General features: G+C 38.2%; 2 protein-coding genes across 5 annotated transcripts in view; one reads left to right on the top strand and one right to left on the bottom strand.

Moving 5' to 3' along the window:
- Positions 1-23,172, top strand: part of CMSS1 (cms1 ribosomal small subunit homolog) — a 245,818-nt gene that overhangs the window by 54,201 nt on the left and 168,445 nt on the right. The gene's annotated exons all lie outside the window — the stretch shown is intronic.
- The window catches only part of FILIP1L (filamin A interacting protein 1 like), a 149,570-nt gene that overhangs the window by 53,707 nt on the left and 72,691 nt on the right, over positions 1-23,172 (bottom strand). For all 4 annotated transcript variants that reach the window (XM_082496615.1, XM_082496616.1, XM_082496617.1 and 1 more), the window contains one exon: positions 21,587-21,765. In XM_082496615.1, the coding sequence (XP_082352741.1) occupies positions 21,587-21,765 (179 nt within the window). The remainder of the gene's footprint in view (positions 1-21,586; positions 21,766-23,172) is intronic.

The raw sequence follows: 23,172 nt of genomic DNA, 5'->3' as shown, positions 1-23,172 counted from the left end.
CTACCCCATGCACACATCTGTGCACAATTGTAAGCAAAATGCAGTCTCTCAAACTGTGATGTGGGTAAAACGTGGGTAGCTCTTTCTGGTTCCTCAGTTAATTTTGTGCCCCGAGATAAACAATCAATTTCAAGTGAGAGTGTTGTTGGGAAGGTCAAAATCAAACCTGGTCCTACAGGGCTTCTGTTGACATGCAAAATGTGTGTTTAGGAACTTATTTTGGCCTGCAGCTGAAAACTCTTCAATCCAGAGAATATGTTCTCAAAAACGCTTAGGAGGAAAGCAGTCTGTTTTCTTTCTATTGAAAAACGATTGATCAAAACCTGGGAGAATGTCTCCCACCATGTTTGCCTTCCGAAGTACGGTTTCTTTTCTGAGGAGTGGTGGGGCCCTTGGAGAACTGTGACTTAGCAACTGAGTGGTCGTGTTATGGCCCGGGCTCTGAGGGCATCTTACTCCTTGCATGTAAAAGGAAAATTGACTAAATGACATTCTAATTTTGTTCACTCTTCTCTCTGACCTCTTTTGGCTCTGGGTTGTTATGGTCTAGTGATTTAGTTTTGAGATGGCAAGTCCTATGTGAGATTGTAAAGAAATATTAATTTATAAGTTGGTGGCATTATGCCAGCAAATGTTGCTTATTTTGGGGAGAAGGACAGATGCTTTACCAATATTACTTAAATTCAGAATATATTCAGTGTTAAACTTCTAAAAATAGATAAAAAGCCAGCCTAGCGCTTTATTTTTTTTAAAAAAAAACCCTCCATAATTAGTACTCTGTGTTAACAACTAACACCCTGAAAACTTGAGAAATCTGAGCTAGTTTCGTTACTAGAGTAAATGACATCACATATTCTGTCAGCAAAAGGAATGAAAACAAATTTTTTGAAAGGAAACCTATTTATGTTATTTTGTTTGTGACCCATATTAGCAAAAAGCCAGGAAAATGCATCTGGAATTCGTAGAAATCTGTGGAGTTGTTTGTTTGTTGTTGTGGTTTTTTTTTTCTTATTATAAATATGTGGGGAGGAAACTGTTTCCCCTTTTTGATTAAAAACAACAAAAATTAATGAGGTACTACTTGTATTGGAGGAAAGAGGAGACATTTTTAAAGAAGTTTCAGGAAAATTATTAAATACCCTCTATTTGGTAGCTTCTGTATGTCTTATTTTACTTAAATGAAAATTTATTTAGCTGTCCCATAGGTTTTTTTAGTAAGTTGACTTTGGTGGAATCACTTCCACGCGCACAGAATCCTGTAAATAATGATGTGTGGACAAGAGTGATGCAGTTCAGAAGGGACAAGGGCTCGTATCCTTGTTGTGGGGCACTACCTCCTAATGATGAAGCAGTTCTGTAGAGTACATTTAAAGAAATTTGGTCCTTCCGCTGTTCTGTTTGAATTTCAGTTTCTGAGCGAGTAACCACTGAGGAGATAACTACATTTCATATCATAAACCCTTCAGCCAATTTGAGTTTTTCCATGAAATGGACATCAGACCAACATAAAATGCTATGAGGACTTGCCCTGTTTGAGGTAGAGCTTTTTGCTTCAGTGAGTTGGTTAAAACATATCAACTAATATCCTCTGTCAGGTGGTAGAATAGCTCTTCTGCCATGTCTCTTCTGTCGAAGCATGGCTCTTATGTCATTGTATTTCACCACCATGAAACTGTAGTCACAAGGTGTGACATTTTTATGGTGTGAGAAACTTGAAGTGGTTTGTACAGCCTTTTGAAGCAGCAGAGTTGCAGCATGTCTGTGTGCCATGACTGGCAACCCTCCTGCAGAACAGCAAATTTCAGACAGACGTGTGTGGGCTGCCTGCGGGGCGTGGAGTGCACGTGCACAGGCAGTTGTTTCTTGTGTGGTGCTAGCAACCTTTTCAGCACAAGTGAACTCGTCCTTTTCTCCCTTCCTTTTCTCGTGTCCAACGGTAACTCTACTGCTCCATGTTACTTCAGTCCCCATAGAGTGAATACTGGATGAGAGCCAGCCGCTACTGCCATCCCTCCCTAACGGAAGGCTGAAGTCTGCTTTTATGCCACCAGGAGCCTTGCCTTTTCCTAAGAAAGAGACATGTCCTTCTCTAGATCAGCGGAGCTTTAGGAACTTGTTCTTACCATAGGACCTGGCAATTAGTTGCCCTATAAACAGTTCCTCTTTTTTATGAGCTTTTGGCTGCTTAAAACGTGTCTTTGGAGCTTTGAAAAAAGCTGCATGCAGATGTGTAGCTCTGGCTTCTGAAAGCATGCCCAATTTCTGCCTACTTTATAGATAATTCAGCTAGATCATCTCTTCAAGTATCAGTGGCGTGGTGCTGATGTTGAAATTTGAGAATACGTCAGTTTTGAGAAAATTTTGGCCAAGAACTAATTCAGGAGCTGGTTTGTGTATTTGTTGCAGGAGTTGGATGGTAGGGAAGGGGAAGGCACTTGTTATTTTCCATGCTCTGAATGAAGATCCATCTGATGCTCCATTTTCAGCAGACAGCTTTATTTGTAGACTAAACTGGTGGTATTGACAAAATTAGTATATTTTCCTGCATTTGTCTTGTATTTGTTTGGTTTGCCACCTAGGCATTGGGATAAACTCTTCTTGATTCTGTTCTACCTTTGACTTCTCAGCAGTAGAATCGTGGAGTATTGATCAGAAGTGTAGCTGTTTCTTTCACTTACAGACCTGTGGATCTGAAACCCCTGTAAATTTTCCACCCAGAATTTGAAATGGAAGAATCTCATCATGCATCTCTCCCTATCTTTTTAACAAATCCTTGTTCTTAGTTCTCTTGATGCATCTTTCTACAGGGCACAGGAAGATGTCTAAAGATCTAACATATAGTAAGGATGACTGCTCACAATTTTGCTGGTTCTAAAAACAGTGGCATGATTAATCAGTGCTAACCTGCCTGCTGCATGTCATACCTGTGCTGTTATACAGCAGTGGGTACAAGTTATTTTGAGGACAGTCTCATAAATTGACTTTGGTTTGGAAACCAGTCATGTTTGGGTTCAGCCTGCCTTTTCTAATGCTGAGAAGATGGATCCTCTCTCAGCTGAGGCTTCTAACAGGGGTAGATTTTGAATCAAAATTTAGAATTCTCAAAATCCTTTTGTCCAGTGTCATTTGAGTTGTTTTTTCAGGATTTTATACAGGCTGCGTTGGTTTGCTCTACCAGGATGGGTTCTTCTCTGGGTCTTGGGGATCGGTTTTATTGATTACTTCCCTATCCAGCCTGGATTACTGCTGCTGTTGTAGATTCTTTTTTATGTTGAAATTTTTCTAGAGATGCTTAAGAATTGCATACTCTGAAGAGCTCGCTGGATAAACTAAAGAGACAACAAATCTAATGCTTTTGGGGCTTTACTGCAAGGATAATTTGAACTTTGTAAATATTGTAAGAGGAGGATGCAACATGATCAGAGTAGAGACCCTATGTAAATATTTGGGGTTTTTATAGTCTAGAATGTCTTCTGATGCTATTTTATACAACTTCCTCTTAAGCAGACTGTTTGTATGTTTTTAAAAGATGCAAACTCCTAGGATGTTAGCTAATTAGCGTGGAGAATTTTAAGTGTATAATAATAGCTTACATGTAGACTAATGAATTAAATATTTCAACAATATAAATAGATGACAGTAATTGAAACCTAAACTCACCTTTTGAGATTATGGTCACCAGGTCAGGACTTCTACATTTATGATTGATTTATGATTGGGCATGGCCTGCCAGAACACTTCACCAGGCTTTTTTTTCTTTTACTATCATTTCTTAAGGGAAGGAATCCAATGTGAGCTTTATGAATTGTCCTGCTGGTAACCCCTTCTCTGCTGTCCTCCTCCATGAAATGAACATCTGTCAGGTTGGAGGGCATGTGCGTTATAGGGAACAGCAGCATTTTGGTCATTATGTAGCTGCGCAACCTTTCATGTGATGTTGGGGAGACACGGGGATTTGGACCTTGAACAGCCTAATAGTAGATTTTGTTGGTCTAATCTGAGAGGAAGGCTAGGCACTTTTGCTCCAATTTAGTCAAATACTTCCTTCTGTTGTTCTGTTTTTAGTTTGTTTCTTTACTCTCACCTTAAGCCTTCCCGACTCCCTTTCACAATCTGCTTTCTCCTAGGTATGGTTCAAAGGCATTTACAGTTATTTAGAAGAAGTTACTGGATACCTGGGAAGTACCTTTCATCATGTATTAGCAAATACCCTAATTGGGTTCAGTACTCTTTATATCTTGCTGATATCTTTACAGCTTGCTGATGTGATGCTACCAGTAACACATAAGCTGGCTGCAGGAAAGTGTGTCTGTGTACGCGTATATGTATACAGATGCAGTCTCCCTTTAGTCCTGATGTAGACTTCTAGATAAGATCCCAACTTTGGTAAGGCACTAAGTAAAACTCTCCTTCCCAGGAGAGGGAGGGTATTGATAATGATTGTGAAAAGGCTGGCTAGAGGCTACAGGGTAGCTTTGGTGGCTCTGACTCTTATTCCAGACCATCAACAGAAGTTGTAGTTGAAGGCCATGAGGCCTGCCATGCCCTCTGTTGAGCTGGCAGGTAAGGGTAGAGATGCAGCTGAGCAGATGCTATTTCAGAGAATTGGATGTTGCCTGTGTGACATAAGTTCGTACACCTTTAGAGTGGGACAAGCATGAATGATGTGTCTCAAAGGATGAGGACAGTTACGCGGTAAGAAATCGGGCCTTCTGGCGAACCCTCCAGCCTGTTCACCTTTCCTGCACAACAAATGAAACGCTATATTTTGAGAAGCATCAGTATTGTCCGCTCCTTAGAGCTTGTGTGGTGTCATGAATTTTTTAAGGTGCACAATTAAAGAAACCACATTCAGTTGACAGCCATGGTATATTCTGAAAGGCATTTATATGAAATGGCCCAATCTCTCTTTTGGTCCTAAATAAAACTTAAAAATCACAGAATGGTTTAGGTTGGAAGGGACCTTACAGATCATCTAGTTCCAACCCCCCTGCCATGGGCAAGGACACCTCCTGCTAGACCAGGTTGCTCAAAGCCCCATCCAGCCTGGCCTTGAACACTTCCAGTGATGGGGCATCCAAAACTTCTCAGAACTCAACTGTTCCAGTGCCTCATAGTGAAAAATTTCTTCCTTATATCTAGTCTAAATCTACCCTCCATCCCTTTAAAGTCATTACCCCTCATCCTACCTCTGCACTCCCTGATAAAGAGTCCCTCCCCATCTTTCCTGTAGGCTCCCTTTAGGTACTGGAAGGCTGCTATAAGGTCTCCCTGGAGCCTTCTCTTCTCCAGGCTGAACAACCCCAACTCTTTCAGCCTCTCCTCATAGGAGAGGTGCTCCAGCCCTCTGATCATTTTTGTGGCCCTCCTCTGGACTTGCTCCAACAGGTCCATGTCCTTCTTACGTTGGTGGCCCCAGAGCTGGACACAGTACTCCAGGTGGGGTCTTGCATAATGGTATGTGTTGAAATCAGAGCCTACATACTGCTATGTAAGGACACTTATTCTAGCATAGTATCAGGACTCTGGAGAATGACTGACATAGGTTGCCTAACAAAAGCATAGGAGCCAAACTGTAGGGTAAGCAGGGGCAGAATAATTTTTTTTATGATAATGTCTTATTTTGATTTCGAAGAGGAGATACATTTGATCTCAAAATAATAATTTTCCCTTCTTTTTCCTGCTTGCTGCTGAATCCTCAGAAACAACTGTTGACAATTTCAATGTCTTTGTTTTACATCTAATAGCTCAGCAGAATTCCCTAAATTCTTGGGCCCAGAAACTTATGGTAAAAGTGAGTGTCATAATCTAATTATCAATGAAAGAAACAAAAACTTTTTTATATACTTGTAGTTTGGAGTTACCATGTTTATATGCTAATAGAGGCTCTCTTTCTCTGGAATGTGAGATAAACTAAAGAACAGTTCCTGAGCAGCCTTCATTCTCCATTCATGATGCATTGTGTATGATGCATTTGATTGTGTCCTCTCTTACTATATAAAAGAAGAAATCCTGCAGAGACAGCAGACAGACAAGTGAATGTATGTGTATAGAAACTTTACTGCATATGGACATTTCACTTCCAAGATGGAATGCAATAAAGAACTGGATGTGCAAAACTGTCAAATAAAATGTATCCCAATATACATATGTGCAAAAGTATGAGCATGTATATATGCATGTGTATGTATATATACGGACCTATGTTCATCTAGTGCATTAGTGTGAAATTCCCAAAAATGTGGTGACGAGGGAGGACCATTTTAGCTCATGTCAAGACAATATGCTCAAGTAATTTCTCCATCCCTGGAGAGCTTGTTAAATGCTAAACAAAATGTCTCAGAATGTAACTGATTGTTTTAAATTATTCACTTTTGTTTGGCTCTTGGCCAGCTTCTCCTTGCAGAGGGCTATGGCAAACAAAACCTGTAATTTACACTGACGGTGATAATGCAGTTTATTCTGCTAGCTTCTCAACTCTGAGTTTTATAAAGTAAACATTCAAACAAACCTCAGGTTCTTAAAGTAACTCTAAACTTAGCCAAACAGTTAGAAATCAAATAGCGATTGTACTTTTTTCCGCTTCCCATGAAAATGTCATCATATATTTCCTTTGCTGATAAATAGGGATGTCCCAACTTGAATAATGAGAAAAGACAGCATTAATCTAATAACTTTTTTTTCTTTCTCACATTTCTTATTTTTAACCATGTTGGTTTCGCACCAGATTCCTAACCATTTTATCTTTACTGCCAAGTGAGAATTGACACAACTTCCACCATACATTGCATATCTGCTTTTTGCATTCCATTTGCTCCAAGCTCAGAGTGCAAAATGGAGGTTAGTGGGCTTCTGTAGAATCTGGAATTTCTAGATTTTCTGGGATTTTGCTCTTTGTTGGTTTTTTTGGGGGTGGGGAGGCGAGAGGGTGTCCATTTGCTGAATTTGTTTTCTTCCAAAATAAGATATTTGTTCCTCCTTAAGAATGGAAATGTGTAAACTGAAGTAGAATGGTAGGAAATCTGAATGGGCAGATGTGATAGATGTGAAACGGTTAAGCTGGGTCAGAGTCAGCACTCAATACCAGCACATGAGGGAGGGGTACGAGAAACTGTAAATGATTTGGTTATAAATGCAGTAAACAGCCCAGTAAAGATTTGTCTTTCAAATTGCCTCTTCAAAGAGACGTTACAGAAAGGAGTAGTGACCATAGCCGAGTTATCTACAAGTTACCGCTTTTGGAGTGGGATTTTAGTCCATGTGAAGACACCTACCTTCGGTCAGTTGAGTGGAGCTGTCACGAGTGCATTTCCATGGACCAGTGCTGGGCGCTTTGGTGCCTGCCTCACAACAGAGGCATGCGAACAAAGTCACTTACTTTAGGTGTCTGCATCTATAAGCTGAATCACGCCTTTAATGTCAAACATGGAACAAAGTTTACATTTTGTTTCTGAACATAATTTACAGCTACAGTTGAGAGCAGAGAGGGGAACATGAGTGCTAGGAGGGCAAAATTTGCTCCATGTTAAGAAGCTTACTAAAATGTGATATAATATACCTATTATAAGACAGTCTGGATATCTCATATAAGAATGGAGAAGTAGAAACATTATCTAAAGAGAAAAGTGAAGGTTAGGATTCTTTTTGGGCTGTAACCAAAAATATATAGGACAAGGGGTAATGGATTCAAGCTGGAACACAAGAGGTTCCACTTAAATTTGAGAAGAAACTTCTTCTCAGTGAGGTGACAGAGCACTGAAACAGGCTGCCCAGGGAGGTTGTGGAGTCTCCTTCTCTGGAGACATTCAAAACTCGCCTGGACGCCTTCCTGTGCAACCTCATCTAGGTGTTCCTGCTCCGACAGGGGGATTGGACTAGTTGATCTTTTGAGGTCCCTTCCAATCTCTAGTATACTGTGATATCTTTGGCCACAATGACTGCAAAAATAAGTACTCTTTATAGAGCTGATGACGAGAACCAAGAAGGAAATGAAACTGAACAATTTTAATACTAAGGACTGAAGTATCTGAGGACAGATAGATCAAATAGAATAAACTTATTTTTAAAAAAAAAAAAAAAACAGAAACCAGTGCACAGTGCTTTCATAGGAATGTCTGTTTAGTGTATACTGTATGAACTGTAGTGCATAGTTGTATACTCTCTTGTCTTAAGTGTTGGTCCTGAATGCAATGGCAGAGAATAAGACTTGGCACCAGTATTAACTTAGGGTGTTGTGTTGTCCTTCCATTTTACGATTGAGGAAAGTGAGGTGTTTGTGTTAAATAAGGAAGTGTAATGACTTATTCAGTGTTATACAGAATATCATCAGCTTTTCCCTTTCCTGCTGTAATTACAACAGCTGAACAAACAAGATAACGTGAGGAGAAGTTTCTTAATTGAGGTGGAGGTCTGGATGCTACGAGAAAGTGGTATGGTGTTCACATGGTTCAGGATGTTTTTATTCTGCATTTATAGTCCCAGTGTCATCTTCTATTGCGATCCAAGTACTCCTGTGTCCTAATTCTTGAAGATATTTCAGTGTAGTAAACATTCATCATACACATTTTGCCGTATTCCATCTTTTTTCAGATTCAACTGAAGAGGACTTGTGATAAGTTCTCTCAAGCTCTTTTTAAGATAAATGTAATTGAAGGTATTTTTAGTATTTTTCTCTTAAAAACAAACGGCCTCTCCCTTTCTTCTTGGAGGTAGGAGAGCTCTGCTTTCTTGGGAATAATTTTTAAAAGCCTAACTGTTCCAGTGAGCTCGACATCTTCATTCCTCTCCCCATTATTGTTACGAACTGCTGCATGCCCGAATGCATTGGGAAGTTCTGTAAGGGTGAAGGCTGCACGCCTGAGCTCTTTTGAAACCATGATCCCACATGCTAGTACTTATTTCTTGAAAATGTGACTAAATATTTCATTATAGATATTTTCAGGAGACTTTTGCATGGGTTCCTATAATCTCATTCTTTGATTTTTTTTTTAGAAAGAAAAGAGGGAAAAATTGAACATTGTGACATTCTACAACTATGCAAATATTCAACTTTTGCATTAGCAAACCAAGATTCTGATTTTACTTCATTTAGGTGCAATAAGGATAGGCAGCTATTTCCATAGGGTTTGTAAAAACAGCATTATTTGCTGTGGAAAAAAAAGCTGTTTGTATAGTAAACCAAAATGAATTATGGAAGTTTGTTTTGTGGCTGGATTTTTTAAGTATCCAATAATGTACAAGCTACTAGGCTTTCCCCCCTGTTAGGATGAACACAAAGTTTTTCTGCAATGTACTTTTACCAGGGTCGAACTGGATTCTTGTTTAACGTCCTGGACACTAAAAGATGTCCATCTGCAATAACCCTGCAGGCATTTCATGATTTAGAGGTCATTGCTTCTTTCTTGCATTTCATTTGAAATTAGCTGAGGGATGAGAAAATGGGATGATGATGGATAAGCACACAGCCATAAGAAACTCAATTAAAAATTGGCCTTTGTAAACATCTATTTCAAACAATTGTAAGTAACTAGTCAGACCCTTGAGTTTTGTTTTTATGCATGTTAAAGTGCATGAAAAACATATGCATGTTGGGAAAGGGGTAAATGAACTGCAGTGAGCTCAGTTATTCTTGCTTCAGCTCAGATACCGGGATTAATGGGAGGATAGAAGGGCAAAGCGTTACTCAATTTAAGGACAGATGGGGAAGGAGAGCAGACTTGGCATATAATTCCACTTTCATCTCAACTGGATGGAGTATTTCGTGTTTGCCTGATGTCTGTCAGTTCTCTACTATAGTTTCTTCTAATTAGGTGCTGAATCAAATGAATTGGTCTTGAGTTTGCTTGAGTTATTCCTAGAATCTCTTGTTAAGAACTAGTGCTGCTTCTCATTTCTGTGTTTTTTTTTTTTTGTTTTGTTTTTTGTTTTTTTTTTTTTTAAGGGGGGGAATTAGCCACCAGCTAATAGTTCATCAGTTTCTCCTGCAATTTTTTTAGAAGATTAAATACCATCCAGTCCTGGTAAGGTGCTAGTAAGCTTGTTGCTTTGTGTTGTACGGATTTGGTATAAAGCTTTTTCTATTACCAGTTCTACTTCAGATCGCTTCACAGAGTCTTTCTGCATAAAGAGAGTCTAATGTGAAACCTCTTTGACTTCCCACGCAGTGGAATCCGATGTCAGTTAGGGAAAAATACAAATGAGAAAGAACTAAGGTTGTGGCGAATGAACCAAATTAATTTTATGCGTCAGTGTTCGGAGGAGAAGGATGTCCAGAGCAATTGCGTATTCTCCACTTTGAGTAGGATGCAGACTTCCCACTTTTGATGGATGGATTTTAACATACTAGCATTTATATTTCTTGTGTATTATCTTTGTTTGCACATATTTTCCCTTTTGAGATGTCTTTATACTTAATTTATTTTAATAAGTTGTTAAATGGTTTGGTTGACTTTGGGGAGAGTATTTTAGTTGCTTTTGATTTGCTGATACACATTTGTATGGAATCTGCTTTGTCAGTGTTGTTAAATTGTTTCTGTGGTGCCTTCAAGAGGTTTACTCTTTTAGGTGTTCTGTTTCCATTAGTGTTATGTATTTATCCCACTTAAAGCTAGATATGATAGTTGTTTTTTGTTTCCTTCCCTTTTACCTCAAACAGGTTGAATTTGAGAACTTTCTCATCTATGGCTTTTCAATATTTACACTGTGGACTTGTTCGTGGTTCTAGAAGGAATGAAACCTGTAACTTGCTCCCCCTACTGAAATTTATGATTAGGTGCTTTACAAAAAGTTAAGAGTATTTAAATAGCTATTCTTTGTTATAGTCTAGTGTGACATTTATCCAGCATGTAGAAATAACTGCAGATTCCCCTTATTTCTGCCCTTTCTAGCTCTCTCTCATCACTATGTGGTGTCATTATTTTGCATTGATGGTCAGTAGTCTAGCATTTATATAATTATCTCTTTATATATGAGCTTCATCTCACAGGAAGTCTGGATACGCTTTTACAGAGTTAAATATTTATATTATTTCACTCTCTCTACTTTTGTGCTTTCCTTATTTTGTTGTAGCTGTACAGCGCCTACATCAGCATAATGAGTTTTCTTATTCTGATTTAGATACTTTATCAATAGTATAATCATATTACTTTGAATATTTTCTTCTCACACACTTTGAGAAGCGCATTCTATCCATGTCCACATTTAAAACTAGACAGTCTAGATTTTACATTGGATTCTTGGACTTACAGTTGTATAGGAACCCTTGTGCCCTTGTTCTTTGTTTGTTGTCTTTATCTTTTTTTTTTTTTTTAAACTTTGCTTGGTTGAAATGCTGTTTGGTTAGACAGAGCTTTGCTATTTCCTGTCAAACTTCATTAACTACTTTAATGCTTTATTTCCAAGAATACAGAGTTTTAATGATTGCATCCCTAATTGACGTGTCATCCTGAACTGTGCATGCCTTTGCACCTGCCAACTTTCTGCTAATTTTAAACAGTTTTCATCTTCATTTTAAACTTAAATACCAGCAGCCTATTTCTGTTTTATTTTAGGAAGAGTTTGTGCATCCCATTCCAAAAGTCTTTCCACAGTCTAATAAAATTGAGCCCTTTCTTCCTGCATCATTTTCTCAACTACTTACTGAAATGCTACTTTGCTAGCTGAACCTGTGCTTTGGTACTAGGATCATTTCAAAGATGTAGCCATGGAGACAGTCTTATAATCAGGTGGCTAAAAAGCTAATTTTGTCTCCAAGCACTTTGCAAATTCCTTTACATGTTGTTATTTTTATCGTAAATGACTCCCTCTCAGTTTTCTCCAAGAAATGCTCTGGATGCCTCCTGGGTATCACAAAACTATCTTTGCATTTGGTGATCAGAATACCCAAGGGCAAGATTGTGTGTGTTGTTTTGAGACTCAGCTCTTTAGAAATGTAAGCATTAAACTACACACTCTAATGAAATGCTGGCAGTGAAATCTGAAATGATATGAAATTAGCTTAATTTCAAGATTGGTTACAGACAAGAAATTTAGACCAGACTAATCTTAAAATTTTATAATGCTTATGAACATGTATGGAAAACAGCCTGCTATATAATTAATGTAAAATAAATGTTTTACTTTATGAAACTAGTAAAAGCGCTGTTGTTTGGAATGTCGTCTTTTCTTTCTTTGCATTGGAATCCCTTCTTTTCTTTCTTTGCACCTGAAGTTAATACAGAGCTAAAGAAAATGGGAATTCATAGAGGTCAGGATCTTGAGTCTGTAAGGTACATTCTTTTAATAAAGCTCTATAGAGTTACACACTGTGATGTTTGGACGTTTGCTATTGCAAGAACTGATGCTTTCCAAAAAGGTATTTCAGATCTCCTCAGCCTTTGGTAAACTGAAGGCTTAGGAAGCTAAATCAGCTCAATATTTGTGCCATTCTATAGGTTCAATACTGTATATTTCAACCATCTTTTATTTCTAGGCCAAATATTACACTCAGGGAGACCTGAAGCGCATACAGATGATAACAATATGTCTTCACTGTCTTTTCAGGAGAGTTGAACTGTATAAACTCTGGGTTTACTCATTGTTCCTTCGGTCAGAGCTACAGTGTTGGCTGTTACATTGTGTTCATAGACCATGAGAAAACTGCGTTCTGAACCAAAGATGATCTATATAGGGCTGATATTTCAATAAGAGTTGTGGATAACTAGCAATTAATGACATGGATTTATGGATGTGGTGCTGTATTACAATGGTGAAGCTTTGATGAACATGTTTACAAGGTCCTTTGAGTTTTAATATAGCGGTTCTCATTAAGTTTATTTATAATCTATAGGTTTTATTTGCTATACTTAAATCTAGTCTATAAGGATTTTGAAGGTTTATAGCAAACTTAAAGAGGTATAAAAAGTTAATTAACTTTATCCAGTGAGTGTGCTTATCCAAATATGTCATCAAACTTCTCAATTTTCTTTTTAGAAGGCCAGTTAGGGACAGACTGACTCATTCTCCTGTCTGAAAGACTGCAAAGACATCCAGAGTTTAGCTGGCAAGACTATTGAAAAAAAGGGAGAATTTTAGGATTTCAGGGAGTGTGTCTTGCTTCTCAGTTCCCCAGTTGGATGTAAGCTAAAATTTTCAAATGAAAAACATGTGAAATCTTGTCTACCATCTGAATAAGTGATGTCCCGATTTCCTGATGACTTAAATGCAAATCGTAGGATCTGAACATTCTTAAAAGTCATCTTAGTAGTCATAAATTTATACGTCAGAATAAAGTTTGCAGTGCTAAGAATTTTCTGATAACCCTAAAATTCCTGGCATGCAAATCAAATTAAAGGGAGAGGAGGGTGCACAGTCTCCACTTCTGCTAGGTTTTATTTCCTTTTCCACAGGGATATATGGTTTTGTTCAGGTGTTTTTCCAGGTTATAAGGAGGAAGGAGGCTAGCATAACATGTAAAGTGCAAGTGAGATGCTTCTTTCACATTTGTTTATAATGCTCAGAGATTTTGAGCTGGGCATAAATGCGTTGAAGCTCATAGTATGCCATGGGAAACTTGGTTATGAATTTAGACTTCAGGTCTCGATAACCAATGTGTGACCTGCACTCTCTGTTCTCATGGCCATTTTTCTCTTGCCTGTTCTTAGGATATGAAATTAATTATAGCACATATAAGTCGCTTCAAATTTTCTGCCACGAGAAAGATCTTAACTTCATTGAGATTTCTCCTCCTCCACGTTTGAACAGGGGTACAACTTTTCCCATAGCAATGATTTGTTCTGGAAAATTATGATAGTGTCAAAACTTTCTATCTCAGGGAACGATTTATAGCGTTTTTTCTGTCTGATGTTGTGTGTTTTCTTTTCAAACTCTAGTTACAAAATCCTGTGCCAATTCCTCCCTCTCTCACAGCCCCACCCTGCAATGAATCAGAAGTGCACCGTGTCTTTTTTTGGTCACAGGTCTTGGTGCAGTCATCCGCTTCTATTGTTGCTTATGATTAGACTAGTTATGCTGTGCTGCACATGGAGCAGTGCACTCAGTCTTATTTGGAAATGTAAATTGGTGACTAGAGCAAGTGCCCCATTACTGAGGGCAGCGCCTCACCATGAGCATATTTGGCCGGTGCTTCATCGTCCGTGCTGGTCAATAGTTAGGTTCCAAACAGAGTATATGGAGTTGGTGTTGATTTACAAGAGCCATAAATATTCTGAGACTTGCCATCTTAAAAGATCATCTTTCCCTTTGAGCTCTGACACTACGGTTAAAAGTGCTGACCACAGCTACCACCAGGGTGATTTTCCATGATCACCCCATTCAGAAGAATTTAATCCCCACTCATGAGGGGAGACAGGGTAGCAGAGTAGGAGAACATTGTTAGACTAAGGTTTTCCATTGTGTCCTCCCTGGCCTCAAAGTACGCAATGATAGTATTGGTTGGTAATTGTGACAGTGCATGTGAAACAGTGAACAGACTTCTTATGTGCTCAGAATTAAAAAAAAAAAAAAAAAAAAAAAAAAAAGAGCCTCACTTCTCTCTGTCATTCCACCAATGTAAGTGGAGTTGCATGAGAAATGGTTATCACCTGGATCTTGGATCTGCTTGCTGATTACAGTAAGTGGAATAATTTAGAATTGCACCACAGATCCAGAGAACTTCGCAGTTGTGTTAACACTGAGTTGAAAGCCCTGTTTCCATCTGTATTTAGTCTTAATCTTTGTTTTGAATAAACATAATGATACCTTATTTAACAGTTTTGGGTTTTTTAATCCCTTTGTTAACCTGGATTTCATTAATTTATTTGCTTTAAGATAAAGTATTATAACCTTCTGTCATGCAGAGAAACTGTTGTAGAAAACTTTGAATCCTTGAATTTTGACGAGGGTTTGATTTCACAACATCTGTTGAAAGTTATGTAGCACAGTGGTACATAGTTTTTCATGTATGAGCATGAGGTAATTAATCTGTGTACATCACTTCCTTGAGTCTGTCTTCGCGCATCAGTGGTGTTATTAGTAGGACTGTCCCATTGGGGTGTAATGTAGAATAAGAATGCTGATGTTTTGCTTGTGGCGGGTCTCACTTATTCACCTACAGAACACTAGATACCCATGAAAAAGGTCAAATGTACAGAGATCTGGCATCCATTTCACAACTTGCAAGACATAGTCTCAGGCATATGTAATATATATAACTCATTGCCAGAAAGCTAAAAGGAAATGATTGCATTTGAGTACAATGCAATCTACAACAATAGTTCAGTGTGTATGAAATTAAAAACTGCTGGTAACACATGTAGAATAAATAAGTCGACAGTGTTTATTTTTACTGTAGCTCTCTATAGAGATAAGATCCTGATTCTTATAATATTTAATTGGCTTCATTAAGAAAAACAGCAAATATTAATTTTACCCACTCTTACAGAATATTGAATTTTTCAGAGCTGGGCATGCAATATGTTGTTATTCCAACGTGTGAACGTGTCAGAATTAAAGTACATCAATGTTATGCTGACAGTCATACTAACACACTTCACCTTTTAGCTGAGATAGTTCCTTCTCCCCTGGATGCCCTGTCCCAGTTTTCAAGCATTTCTCACTTGACCTACTATGTGTAGCAATTACTTTCATCTGACACTTAAAAAACAAAAAACAAACAAACAAAAAAAAAACCAAAAGCCACTTAACCTAGAGTGCTCAGTTTTATGACATCATGTTTCTTACCTACTCAATACCTGAGCAGTATTATAACATAATATGATTTAATTTTGGTACATTTTTAGTGTGATGTTTAGCCCATGTAATAACATTGCATCAGAGAGTAAGAGTGTACTGTAAAGGTAATAGGAAATACACAGCCTTAATGCAGTAATGAGAGTGCATCCAGTGAAGAGACATAGAGAGGTGAAATAGGTAATGTGGAAATGATAAAAAAGTATTTTTGAAGTGAGGGTCTGGAAAATAATTGTATTTGGACAGAAAGATGTTTGGTTTATTTGTGTGGGTTTGGTGTTTTGTTTTGGGGTTTTTTTGGGGGTGGTGGTTGGTTGGTTTGGTTTAATTTTACTTTTTATTTTCTCGGAGGTGCTATGAAGAAGACTTTTTGAGCTCAGGTATAAAATGTATCTAGGTATGACAGGCTGAGTGATAAGCAGTATGACTTTGTTACCCCAGTTTTAAGAACTGAAGTATTAGAGAATCTTAAGAATGAAGCCAAGGGCAGGGGGATAAAAGACTGAGTCCCCTTCTAGTGTCATGGAGTGGGCAACTGTGGCAGGTTGCTCACAAATGGTGAAATTTGTTGTTGTGGTGGTGATTGGAGTAGACTTGAGTCATCAGCATAGAGGTGATGGCTGGCTTTGAGTTTCTGTGAGGAGAAGCACAGAGAGTGAATGCATAAAGAGAAGACTGAAAGAAGATGACCTGTGGGGTCCTACGGACAGAGTAGAAGTGGACAATGAGAAGTTTCCAACTCAGATTACACTGTGGAGACACTTAGAGAAATGAATCTAGATGGAGTCACAGAAACTGTGTGGGTAAGTTGGCAAGGAAGTACTTAAAACTCATTTGTGTCCGAGGCAGCCGAAAGATCAGAGACAGAGAAGATGGATTAGGTTCAGAGGTCTGCCAGAAGAGAAGTTACTGAGCCTTTAATGAGAGCAGTTTCAGTTGAACATGGGGCAGAAGCCAGACCAGAATGATGTCTACAGTGAAACTGAGGGAAAGGGTCTCCTGGTGAGGATGGCAAAGACTGCGTCAGGAGCCCAGGCAGCCAACAAAATCACTTGGAGATCTTCAATAGTCAGCTGGAAAGGGTCGGAGCAACCTGATCTGACTGTGAAGTTAGCCCTGCACTCAGCAGGTTGTACTGGACACCTCTAGAGATCCCTTCTAGCCTGTATCACTAAACAGGACCTCATATTAACTGCCTGACCTTGAGGGGGGGCAGCAGTTGGAGCAGCAACCACAGTGTTTTTATGTTTTGTTAGATGAGAAAGACTACAGTTGTGAGAATTCTGCAGGTTAGGTTCCATTTTCTATGCGGAGTGAATGCTGATTCTTCAGATAGGTATAATAATGACTTTTATCTTAACACTGAAAATGTCCTTTATTTGATGTTTTAAGAAGAAATGTCTGATACAGTGGTATAGAGTTTGATTGGCTGGCTTAGGTTTTTTCACTTGCTTAGACCACAAGGAGTAAGTTTCCTTTTAGGAAATGTTAGGATTATCTTATATGTAAACGATTGTGTTTTCTTCTTTGGACTATGCTCTCTATATGACCTTTGTGAGTGTGAATTCAGAGCTAAAGCAAAACCTTATGATGGCTCTCCTCTCTGTAGAAAAACACCCTTCATCTTAGTAGGTTTAAACTAAACTAAAGATCCTATTAATTGCTGCTATACCTGCAAAGTCTTGTGCTAATATTTGAATTCCTGTGAGCAACATTTATCATAACTGCCTTTAAAAAATCTGTTACATTGTGAGCAAACTGCTGGTTTTTCCTGTCCTGTTGATCAACATTCACTTATTTAATGGGTGTATGTTCATAATAAAGCTTTGCCCTTTGTGTATTTGAGAGTCTATACAGTATATAGAAAGTTTGAAGATGGGACACATCTATACATGGGGAGATTTCTTCCTTTCCTCCAGTTTAACCCTTGTACCCCAAGGCACCTGTGACTGGTTTCTTCCACTCATACCTTCATTTCCTTTCAGTATTCAGAAAAAGGGGAATGACTGTGTTTATGTAATATTTAAATCTTCTTGAGATTTGCAGAGGAAAAGGGCTTAGTGCCAATCATTTTACTATTTTACTTTCATTTCGTTTTTTTTTGTGTGGAGTGGAGAGTAACATGTAAACACATAAATACTTGGATGCATATGGCATGTATTTTCAAACTGGGAACATGCATATCTGGAAAACCTTTTAGTTTCATATTGTAGCTTTGTAAAACGTTTTCTAAAATTGCAGCTTTTATTATTTAACTGTACTGCAAAAATATGGAATGTGGATAAATATATTTGGACAAGTAGATACATCCTTAGGGAAGATACAGTGGCATCTGCATTTGCATCTAAAGTATTCTTCCTAGTCCTTAATCACGCCCTCCATCCCCCAACCCCATGAAATGCAAGAGCTTCAAAACAAGCTCAATGATTTTCATGCTGTGGTTCTCCAGGTGCACCTAGTAGTCTCTCTATCTAGCTTCTGGAGTTTTTTAGTGTTCCTGTGAGTTTGAGTGCTGCTGTTTCTTTAGGCTCCAGCAATACAATAAAATTCTCCCTTCTAGGCTCTAGTAGATTTGGTCTAGTACACTACCGTGCACATGTAGTTTGTCTTTGTGTTCCTGTCTGATCTGCACACATACAGAGGACAATTCCTGCTGAAGTGCAGGAGAGACCTATCTGGTTGTTGCCCATCAGCCTCCTTTTCTGCACAAAACTGTTCCTTTTCTGATAGGGGTTTGTCAGTGGCTCCATGCTTTAAAGGTACATATGACTGAAGATGAATAAATGTAATGATAGTAGCGTGATTTTATCATTCTTTTACTGGTAAATGTCTGTTGCTAAGTGCTGAGACTCTTTTCAGTTTGGAAGACCAATCTTTCTTAACTAGAGAGACTTAATCTTAAAAAAGATTGTGGAGGATTAGTTTGGGCTGGGAACAAGTAAATCTCTTAAAATACCTAAAGGGTTAATGCTAAATGCTAGTCCAGTTCTAGAAAGCTGTCACTAATCCTGTCATAAGCGTAAACTCCCAAATCTGACAATGTACAATTGCTGAGGCCGAACTGAGTCTTGTCGCCTTGGTATGAAGTCAAAGGGGTTCTCGAATGATTAAGGTGAAGGGTTTCTACTGAGTTCGGTGAAGACCACTAATATTTTGCATGGTCCAAACATGCATTTTAACTCTTTTAATGAGGAGTGTCATGTATGGAAGGAGTAAGGCGGCAGAAAGGCCCTAGAGATGCAGGCTTGCCTAGTTTTTGTCAAAACGTGATCATCTGATAAATTAGTTCATCACTGAACTTTTCATTTAAGAATTCTTCAGTTCTATACTTCCTGAGCACATACATAAGAAAGAGGAAATGCTTACCCTCCTCCTTATTTGAAAATATATTCAGAGACCTACTTAAGAGTTGGATCTGACTGATAGTTTCCTTTTTCTTGTTGTCAAGAGCAGTTTTCAGTGCTTCAGCATCACTGTTCCCATAACATCTACAGTTTTTTTCATTTTGACCACATAATCATGTTATTCATTTACCTTGTTTGGCTTGCGTGCATTCTATACTCTTCAAGGATATCTTTAGCATATACTGTGTAGCTTTGCTCTTTGATAAAAGCAAAACACTTTTTTTACGAATTGAAATTCAGGATTTTGCTTTGAATCTGAAATACCGTTAGGAATGTTATATACATACTTAGATTAGCAGAGAATATTGCTTCTGACTGAAAAATGAAGAAAGTTCATTGATGAATATTTAATGCTTTTCTGAATTATTTTTTTAAATTTAATTGGGAGGGAAGCAAAAATTCATTTGTTACTGCTTTATATAAGAAACATTTAATGGAGTTCTATCTGTTCTTAATCAAAATGCAAAATTCACATCCTAGAAAGATTTGAATTGGACTAAGGTTTTCAAAGTGGAAGAAAAGGTCACTTTGCTGCATATGGGTGTATGTTCTGAATGTCAGGTCAGGCAGGCTAATGGAGAAAGAGATGTGCCTTAACTTGCTGAGCAGTTTTTTTGCTTGTGGGGTTTCTTGTTTTGGGTTTTTTTTTGTGGGTTTTTTTTTTTTGGTGTTTTGGTTGGTGGTTGCTTTTTTTTTGTTATGGCAGGCAATTGCATGGAGGTCTTGATGGCAACGTTACTTGGCAAACATTTTGGAATCAGCTCAACATGTGACATCACACCCCCTTAAGGTTTTCCACATAAAGTACATCCTCCAAAGAAAATACAAAAATTGAGACTTAATCTGAAATCTATTATTACATCCTCTAAGGTTTCATTAGGCACCTCAGTATTTCTCCCCCCCTCCCCCCCCATTTTCCAGGCAGCTAGAGAAAATGTTACAGATAATAGTGGTAAATATTTTATAGTCTTGGGGAGAATATGGGGGAGGGGCAGGGAAGAGAATTTTAATCCCATGTCTACCCTGTTTTCACAAGAAAAAAATGAAAGGACTCTGCTTAGTCTTTCCTTCAGTGCAGCTTTTCATGCTCTGTGAGCACCTGTCTGATGTAACACTTTGCCACTTTTACCAACTGTAGTTGTTTAGCTCTGTCTCTAAGAGATGAGTGTCTCATAGTTTTTGAGAAAAAGACAGTAGAGACAAAAACTTCCATTCATCTCAGGTTTTGGTTCCTGACGTGATGCTTCACAAAAACAGTTCTTACAGAAAAGAGGCGGTTTTATGCCTTGTGGAGGTGCTTTGTATGTGCTTTTCTGAGTGTGCCTGTGCTTGCCTGCATATGTATATGTTTCTCTGAGAAGAAAAGGTTGTGGTTTTTTGCCCGGCTGCTTTAATTGCAATCCATAAATATGGCTGTGTACTTGGTGGGAAGCATATGTGCTATCTTTGATAGACCTGCAGGAGAGAGGTGTAGTGCAAAGGGTGAGCACTGCCAAAATACGTGGAACATGATGTTACGCAGGCAAAGCAGAGGAAGAATTATCTGTGCATAATGTGAGTTTAGAATGGGCTTGACGTTCTCACACCCGAACATTTCCATCTGGAAGCTGTTCCTCAGCGAAAGGAAACAGAGACAATATTATCCTATCTTCTGGAGTAGCTATCCAGGGAATAGGAAATGTTCTTCGATAATTTTTTTTTTTTCCCCCTTTTCATTAGGATGTGTCCAGTTTTACTGCAGATTCAGAGAAGCCACAGTTTAAAGTAGATTTTTTTTTTTTAAAGACAGTAAATGACATTAAATTCTTCTTAATCCTTCTGAGAATTGGTAGTGAAACCCTCACACTGTGCTTAAACAAGCTGCAGTGCTTTGAGATTATACTTAAAAATAAAGTTGGATTTATGGATTTTTATGCCAATACTGATCTGAGAGCTTTATGGCATTCTTATTTCCAAAGCTTTCTGTAAATTATCCTCTGCTTTTGCTTCCTCTCTCTGTATTTCTACGGCCTGTCCAAACACCTTCTACTTTTCCTCATTTTTTTTTCTTCTGCCATCAAAGGCTGCATGCCTGATTTTTTTTTTATTCTGTTACTTACATACAATAATGTATACTGAGCACCTTAAACATGCTGAAAGATTCACCTGCTTCGTGTTGGTTGTAACTTTACACATTTGCGTATCTCCCTGTATTCTCTTTAGTGTAACATACCTGTCATTCTGCCACAGTGCAGATGAATCTACTAATAGTTTGACTTACCTCACTTGCTGATGGAGATGTAGACACTACTGTTATTTAGGAATAATTAGTCATGTTTTCACAGCTGAACTCTCAAAATACAACTCTGCGAATATTTCTGATTTTTAGTGGATGCAGAATAAGAAGGTGGACAGATCCTTAGACATAACATTAAATTGTAGGTATTTCTTAGTACTATGGCAAGAGATAACCTTACCTTTCATGTTCTTGTTCCAGTAAGTTTGTAAACTCATCGCTTTTTTCCATGTATTTGCTGTGCTTTCTCTTCTCTTCTTCCAGTTCATACAGTGTCTGTCTGTGTGATTTTTCTACCATTAGAAGTTGCTCCAGCATTCGTCTGTGAGTTTCTTTCTGTTTCTCTACAACTTTATCAAGCTACAAAAAAAGCAAAAACTCATGAAGTCTTTTGAAACTTTTACTTGCTCAGGCTTTCATTGATGAAAGAATTTGAGAGGCTTAATAATATAAAATGCCCAAATGCCTATATATATATATAAAATAGCCTAATGGCCAGGTCCTTTGATATCTGTTTGGAAAGGGTTATTTAGTTCGGTCAGTCTAATTCTGAAAAATTAAAAAAATAAGTTAAGGTACTGTTTTGCAGGACACTCAGTCACTTTCTGTTCCTCTTCCCACCATGACTGATCCTCAATAGCTACTAATTAACAGTTACTGTTCCCAGGGCTGTGCTTTTTTCTCATTGATCATTATGGTAGAGAAACAGATGTCTTGGCAGAAGAAGCCTTTGCTTCCTAGAGAAGTAGACTGACTTTTGGTTGAATAGAAATAGCTGCCTCATATGTAGCTGCATAGGAAATGAGAGCATTGAATTGTCTTTGTAAGGTAGACAGGTAGATCAAAAAGCAGTTTTCCTCTAGTTTCACAGTAAATGCATGATAGAACCAAGAGTGGAAAACAGTCCTGTCTCCTGTGTTTACTTTGAGCATGGCTCTGGGTTTCTGGAATAAGTAAGTGCTAAATTTTGAAATGGTTGGAAGTATTTTTATTTAATGGTGGTATTTCCTGTTTTGTTCCTCAAATTTCATGTGTTGTAAAGAGGTTTGACTTGCAGGTGGCACCTTTATAACATGCTCTGAACATCAAATTCCCTCCCCTTCCCCAAGGATTTCTTCTGAGCTTCTAAATATTATTATATAGTGATATTTTAATTTAAATAATCTATTATAGGTTTTGGCAATAAATTTTAGTTTTTTCTAAACTACAGAGGTATTGGCATAACTGTTCACTGGAGTTAACGCTGTTAAACAAAATTATTTCTGCAAACTGAGAGAAAATTATCATTCTGAGGATTCTCTTATAACTTTGAATTCAGTATGTGATGGAGTTATGCAAGTGTGTGTGTATGAAATCAGAAGGGCTTTTCCTCCTTAGGCTTTACTGATCTAGCTGAAGTTTGAGAAATGCTAACTGGAAGCCATCTAAAGACCTGGGAAGAATCTGTGTCGGTGAGAATCTTTGTTCCCTGCTTGTTCCCCTTCCCCTGTGGAGGCTGCCTCCTTCATCAGATCAACACAGGAATCCTCCTGTCCTTTTTGGAAAAGAGAAATTTTGAGCTCAAAGCCCAGTGCCTGCCTTTAACCACAGTCTATTCTAGTAGGTCAAGCTGCTTTGCAGTGCTTCACTCTATTAATAGGAAAGAATTCACAAATGGGCAGTGTTGGAAGCAAGGCTGGTTCTTATTCTCCGATGTTTCCCCTACATGGAATTTCATGTGCCACAAGAAACACTGGGGCTTCAGATTCTTAGGGCCACTGCTTATTT

Source organism: Vanellus vanellus, assembly GCF_965231255.1.
Source record: "Vanellus vanellus genome assembly, chromosome: 1".
NCBI lineage: Eukaryota > Metazoa > Chordata > Aves > Charadriiformes > Charadriidae > Vanellus > Vanellus vanellus.
Note: the sequence above shows the minus strand (reverse complement) of the source record. Positions and strands in the feature narration are given on the sequence as shown.